At 41.3% G+C, this 7,797-nt stretch overlaps 1 protein-coding gene across 1 annotated transcript; it reads left to right on the forward strand.

The window, feature by feature from the left end:
- Nucleotides 1–3,497: 3,497 nt before the first annotated feature.
- Nucleotides 3,498–7,482, forward strand: LOC124120285 (neuronal acetylcholine receptor subunit alpha-7-like). Its single transcript, XM_046483078.2, has 2 exons — nt 3,498–3,687; nt 6,581–7,482. The coding sequence occupies exons 1-2, from the start codon at nt 3,498–3,500 to the stop codon at nt 7,480–7,482; spliced, it is 1,092 nt and encodes a 363-aa protein (XP_046339034.2).
- Nucleotides 7,483–7,797: the final 315 nt, after the last annotated feature.

Here is a 7,797-nt window from a genome sequence, read left to right on the forward strand (position 1 = left end):
TGTTGTGGCGAGAGAGACAAAAGTTTGACTAGTAAACCTTTTATCGCAGTGGGATGCTTCCTGTTGTCAACGTATAAATGGTACCTAGGGACTTTATTCTGGACAAGAAAATAATATTTTCATATTCAAAGATTGTACGATTGTTTACTTACACTTAATTTGACTTACAACGAACTTGGTACAATATTAACATAAGCATGTACAACTTAACTAAGCTCGGTTAATGGTGACTAGGAAATTTGACAAATCAAGTAGGTTGCAGGTTCCTATCCCGCCGAAGATGTGTGTGTACATAACGTGTTGTTGCAGTATGACCAATAACATTTCTATCATTCAAGAAGCTGACAATTAAAGTGTGTATGAGTACTACGATATGTCCTTAACACACAGAGAGAGAAACACAAATCCACACACACATAGAAACACAAACACACACAAATACACACACAGAGAAACACAAACACACACACACAGAAACACAAACACACACACACACACACACACACACACACACACACACACACACACAGAAACACACACAGAAACACACACACACACACACACACACACACAGAAACACTCTCAAAACTGTGGGACAAGGAAGGTGTTTAGGTTTGTGTTTATGATCTAAACACATTTTTTAGAGTGTTGCTTTGATTTGCAGCTTCTAACAATCATCAGAAATAAAGTTACAATATATACTGCCACATAACACAGGTGTATTGAAAGACGATACCGATTGATAAGTGTAAGTGAGTTGGGCTTCAACGCCGCTTTGAACAGTATTCCAGTTATATAACTACGTGTCAGCTTAATGTGGAAGGAAAGCCAGATGTCTCAGACATTTACCGCTTGCACGGGTATGATGCTGACAAACCTAGAAACATAAACGGAGCGAACCGGGATTCGAACCTACCCTATTAGGTTTCTGGCGTGCCCTAGGGACGAAACTCTGCATAACAAATTGAGGTGTCTCAGACGACTGGGCCACCCGTGCCCCCTAAACAGCAGGAAGATTGATGAAACAAAGGTTAACACGTACAAGCAAAATGATCAGATCTTCCATTGGGAAATGTCTTCATGGTCGTAAACATGACAGATCACCTCTGTGACCTTAAACTTCACCTAGATCTTCTAAAATCGGGTGTCCATTGGAGGTTTGCCACCTTAATGGATAAAAACGGTATCACCACGTTACTTAACAAACATTCAGTGGTCTCATTTACCTTGGCGTCTAACCTGTCACGTTTCATTAACTAAATTTACAGATAATGGCATATAAACGTCCCTACCCACGGTGTGTTGTACTGTTAATGGCATTGTTAACCTTCACAATGGATTTGGTAATTACTTCATCATGTCTAGATAATGTACTGCTTCGCGTCCTCGAGTAACTCACAGAACAGTCCTACAAGCAAGCCATGGAGTTGTTCCCGACCACCCTCACGTTGCTGATGTTGCTGTCTCCATCAGTGAAGCCTGACATATATGGGGATGTTGGAGACCTTCACGCGTCTCTCCTACGACGCTACAACCCATGGATACTACCACTCCATAACCAATCTGGCCCCACGTATGTTAATGTCAGTTTCCAATTGATCAATATAGACACCTTGGATGTGGTGCAAGAAATTCTCACAACGAAGCTTTGGATGACATTCGTCTGGGTTGATGAAATGATTCAATGGAATCCCATGGAGAACTGGAATACTACATATTTGAGATTTGAGCGGAAGACGATATGGACGCCAAATATTGTAATCCAGGACTCCCATGACAATGTTCCGTACCTCGGCTCTGATGAACAGCCCGTTGTCATATCTAACCATGGGATGGCGCGGTTGGACGTTGAAGTGAAAGCACAGACAACTTGCAAGATGATAATTACTGCCTTCCCATTTGATCAGCATGAATGCAAACTTGTAATTGGCTCGGATAACTATTTGCTAAATGAGTTATTTATATCCCATTTCCACGCAAATGAATTTTCCATTCTTGAAAGTTCAGAGTGGGAAGTGGTACAAATAAAGGGGCAAAATGAAACTGAGCTGACTCGTTTCTTTAATATTCACTGGTTCAGCGTTTCTATCAGTCTGAAGAGACAGTCGCTGTATTACGTGGTGAATCTTGTCCTGCCCATCTTGATCATCTCTAGCCTCAACCCATTCGTGTTCCTCGTCAAGGCGGAATCAGGCGAGAAACTGTCCATGTCAGTCACCCTTTTCTTGTCCTTTACAGTTTTTGTTACACTAATTAGTGGTATGCTTCCGCAAACCTCCGCGAGCACCTCGCTTATCTCCCTTTACGTATGTGTCCAGCTCCATCTGAGTGGCCTATATGTCATCTGCTGTGTTATCAACCAACGTGTCAGCCATATGAAAGGACACAACTCGGTGACACACTTTATGGCGAAAATTGGAGGTACAGTTGGTACAAAAAGATTCCAACTCCTTACAAAAGAGGAAGCACAAGAAGTGAACGGTGTAGCTGACAGAGAAACTGGTACTTATTTGAAATGTCTAAGTGAGGAAATGGACAGAATTTGTTTCTTCATTTCCTCCCTCATCTTTGCCACCTTGACCAGTGCTTTGATCGGCTTCATTATAATTTTACGAATTCAAGGAGAAAACAGTAAGCATTGTCATACAACACTGGATTGCATCTTGAGGTAATAACGTATCCTTAAATCTGTTTGATCGCTATGTTGATGTTAAAAATTTGTTCATGCTTCATTTGATCTCCTTGAAAAATCATACGAATTCGGAATATCAAATATGACTTCACAATCGGTAGATACAATTGGTTCATACAATGATGAGCACATTATTTATAACATTGCTTATCCTTTTGAGTGAGTGTATGAGTGAGTCAGTGATTGAGTGATGGGTTAACGTTGCATTGAATGTTATTTCCTTTATATACTGAACCGCAAAAGAAACGTCACCCCACGTAACCTTGCATGAAAAGTTGTCATTTAAATATCTGGGTAATTTTTATCAAAGTTTCTAAAATTTAACATTACATTGTCCGGAAAAATGAAATTTGATGATAAAAAAACAAAGCAGATGACAATAAAACCGATTGCCCAAAAACATCACGGCAACGGCCATGGTAACCCGATGCACGTGAGTTCCGTGCAAATTGAAATGCACATGCGTTCCCCCATTTTTTGCCCTATAAAAATCCACCCAGCTCGGATAACATTCATTCGTTATTGAATTGCTACCATATGCCAAGATTGACAAGCAATTGTACGATTGCAAGCTGGACAAACCGCCTGACAAGTAGCAAATGCATTTCAAGTCAATGTAACGACCATATACATGCTCCAGCAACGGTACCAGACCACCAACACTACAGATGGCCGACCACGTAGCGGAAGACCAAGGGTCATTCTGACACCACGTCATCGCCGGGACCGTTCAGTGGGCAACACATCACCAGCATTGACGCCACCAGCAGTGGAAAAGAGTCCTTTTCTCAGACGAGAGACGTCAATGTATCTCAACAGCAGATGGCAGCGAGAGAGAGTGTGGCGAGGCCGTGGGGAACCTTATTCGGATGCTTGTGTTGTGATAGACTCGTGGAGTGGTCCGAGCATCATGGTGTGGGGTGGAATTGGTCTTGCACAGTGGGTCGGCTCTGTGGTCTTCCAGAACATCGGTCCAGGGAGAGGCAATGCTGCAGGTCGGTACACTGATCAAGTCTTGAGACCACACGCCATACCTCATTTGGCACGTAGCCGCAACCACGAGTTTCAGCATGATAACGCCCGTTCCCACACTGCGAGAGCAACAAGAGACTTCCTCCAGCAGAATGGCGTCGGAACCATGCAGTGGCCTGCCCTCAGTCCCGATTTAAATCCCATTGAGCATCTGTGGGACGAGATTCAAAGACGGCTGAATGACGTCAGACCAAGGCCAACAACAGCAGCTGAACTGCATCAGCGTTCCTCAGAGTGTGGGCCCAAGTGCCTATGGCCTTCATCAACCGCCTCATCCATTCCATATATCGACGTTGCACAGCAGTAATTAATGCACATGGCGGACAAACGAGATACTGACTTGTGATGCCATTTTCTCAGAGACTAGTGTTGTGTTTCACTTTAAGAACATTTGACACTTTAATTTTAACCTTGATGATCAGTTTTGCGAAGTTTCATATTTTTAATATGTCTCAAAGTATGTTGAGAGTGTTTGGACAAAAAAGGTCTCTCATACATCTATCCATGGCGACGTTTCTTTTGCGGTTCAGTGTATCATTTAGACGAATTATAGTTTTCATATTTGTCTAAACGTACAAGCTATCGTCAGCGACTAAAGGGATGGTTTGTAAATCCTGCTGGGGTGCCATGCAGATAGCAGAGGTATTGTAGGTCCTCACGGTCCCCAATGTGGTGGCCTAACTTTGGTTGCTGGCGATCTGTAGCCCATGTTTATATTGAGTTGTTAAATAATTGTTTATTCTTGTCAATGTTTATCCAGTTATTGTACTGTCCATAGACGGCGGGTTTATATTCAGCCTAATGCTATTTATAATGAAATGTATCATTTGTTCTCGTCACGATATGGCTGAAATATTGCCATTGTGACCTTACATTTTAACTCACTCACTCACTCACTATGTAAGGGACAAAACTTATGTGTGCTCAGCTCGTGGTCGTGATGTGTGTTCTGGGAGACTGGCTTCTTAATGATTGTTTGCATGTCTTTTGAACACGAACATAATTGTATTTTTCAATTATACATGACTGAAAAACATATACTGATCATTAGTAGGGTAAATCGAATTGTAAGTTATATCATTGTACTGAAGCTTGATGGAAATATCGTGTCAATAGTGAACATATGTCTATATATGATGTTTTTCGTAGACTCCCTATCAAGGTGTACGTAATAGAATGTAGCTCTGAATTCATGATGAATGTATGCACGTCGATGTTGCCATTAGCAATGTAACCACTGTGATAGTGACAGTGTACCTTTGCATGTCCTATACCCAATCATATCTATGATACATGTTATCAAAACCAAAATGCTTTGTTGATGATGAATCGGGTCGATTTCAACATAAAGGTTCAAATAGTATCTACATTTCACAACTTTAACAACGTTCGAACATGCTCTTTCCACTATGACTTTAACATCATACGACTCATGCTCAAAGGTTTTTTATCAGTGTTGCAACACTGTCATAGTAAGGCTTTTACAAAGTTTTATGGCAGATTTGTGGTGGATATTTTTCAAATTTGACGCATCTGACCCCAAAATGATGTCCGAAGCAATTCCCACTGTAATGATCGAGTCACAATCGAGTTACACGGGGCTGCCTATGTCATGTCTTTTTGTCTTACATTCAAAGGCATACATTCATTTCAAATTAAAGATATTATAGCATTTTAGAAATTAGCAAGCGTTTCTGACTGGGCATGTGTATTCGTGGAACTGTGCGTGATTGAATCAAACTGGAAGTGAAAGTAATTTAATTATTTCTTTATTTCAAGTTGTTTTGAACTTGACAAGGATCTGCTGTTGCTGTTAATCACTTTCATGCATACCCTTGTTTTGTGTTTGTTAATCCTTATTAGATGTGTATAGGTCTGTACTGTGCTGTCTTACTTCACGTTTGCTTCACTCACACCAAAAATGGGCTTCACACATTGTACCGAAACGTTTCATCTTAATAGAATAAAAAAGTTGTCATCCATAAGATATCTTGTCTCTACTGAAGGCTTATGTTACGTCTTAAAAGATATGATCATGAAAGATGAACTACAAGCATAAATACGAATTTGTTTTGTTTTATATGCCTGGGGTCCGAATCAGAACCCTCGCAACAACGCTATGTCACAGTAACACATTGATGTACAGGGGGTAGTGTGGACACACATCATGCACTGTCTGTGAATGCTTTGTTAATATTATTCTAAACTGACAACACAGTGAGCAGTGAGATCTTAAAGAAAACAATCTAATGTTAGCATTGCCGATAGCATCTAGCCTTGCATATTGAATATTAACCACAAAGGACGAAACGCTGCCTTCCAATAGTGGTCTGCTTTATTGACTGTATAACGGCATTTGTGGACACATGGTGTTGACGGCCCTGGATATCTTATAGAATGTAGCACGCAGTGTCATCTGTATCTTTGTTCACTTGGAACTCACGTGACTGTTAATTCAGAGGCGCGTCATATAATTCAGAGGAGCAAAGGAGTGACAAGAGCATGTATGCTGCTACCTGAAAGGACTATCAGAGAAAAGCCATCTGATTTAGGCACAATCAAGTTGGCAGATTTCCTTAAAGATGTACTTGCTAAATACCTTTTCTTTGTTGGTGTTACATTTACCATCAGTGACGTCCGATATCTATGACGATGTTCTAGATCTGCATACTTCTCTTCTGAAGAAATCTAACCCATGGATCTTGCCTCTCCGCAATCAGTTTGACACTATGGGTGTTTCAGTAGAATTTGATCTGATACAATTACTATCCCTTGACGTGATACAAGGGCTTATCAAGACACACTTATTTCTGAAATTTCAATGGACAGATGAAATTATTCAATGGAATGCCTCAGGAAATCCAACATCTTTAAGATTTGAGAGATCGAAGATATGGACCCCAGATATTGTCATCCAGGATTCTCTTGAGAATGTTCCGTATCTCGGATTCGATGTTCAGCCTGTCATATTAACAACTCAAGGCATGGCACATATTGAGGTGCAAGTGAAACCACAGACGGCATGCGCCATGGATGTAACACGTTTCCCGTTTGATCAACACACATGCGTGGTGGTTCTTTCCTCTGATAACTATCAAGTGGATGAACTGTATATGTATCAGTTTGTTGCCCGTGGTAATGTCTTGGCTGAAAATGGAGAATGGAATGTGGCTGGGGTTGTTGCTCGGAATGAAACGGAACTGACTCAGATCTACAAAGCACATTATAAAAGCGTTGCTATTACTGTGAGGAGGCGACCTCTCTACTACGTGGTGAATCTTCTACTGCCTATGCTGCTCATCTCCACACTCAACCCCCTCGTGTTCCTGGTCAAGGCGGAAACAGGAGAGAAGCTATCCACCTCGCTCACCCTGTTCCTCTCCTTCACAATGTTTATATCACTTCTTAGCGGTATGCTACCCCAGACCTCCACCAGCACATCGCTTGTCTCCCTTTATGTGTGTGCCCAGCTCCATCTCAGTGGCTTCTATGTGATCTTCTGCATTGTCATCATTCGTGTCAGTCACATGAAGGATTTTAACACAGTGACGAGATTCCTTGCCAAATGTACCAGCAGAGCAAACAGGGTCCGACAGGAGACCATGAGAGAAGCAAAAGAACACGAAGATTACCTAAGTGAGATTGATGGTACTTACTTCCATGACGTCAGTGATATAATAGACAGAGTTTGTTTCTTTGTCTCCATCACTATCCATCTCATCTTGACAGGTGCGCTGATCTACTACGTTGTCCTGTGAAGGCTTTGGTATCTACATTTTACGATTTTTGAGGTACAATCAAAAATGATCCTTCTACGAAGATTTTCAAAGAGGGTCATGCAAACCCTTGCTCAAACTTTGTTTTATCAGTGGTATAACAAACACGGTCTTAGTAAAGCTTTCGAAAGTGAAGAACATTACCAAATATGACGCATCAGTGACAAGAAATATGTCTGATACAATTGCCTATTCTGACTTGTTCCATATATTCACCTGTGTTTGTAATGTGAATAATTGGCTTGCCTTTGCACGTGTTTGTGACTCGTGCCGCCGGTGGGACATTCACCTTTTCGC

This window comes from Haliotis rufescens, unplaced genomic scaffold (genome assembly GCF_023055435.1).
Source record: "Haliotis rufescens isolate VD_foot unplaced genomic scaffold, xgHalRufe1.0.p SCAF_99, whole genome shotgun sequence".
Lineage (NCBI taxonomy): Eukaryota > Metazoa > Mollusca > Gastropoda > Lepetellida > Haliotidae > Haliotis > Haliotis rufescens.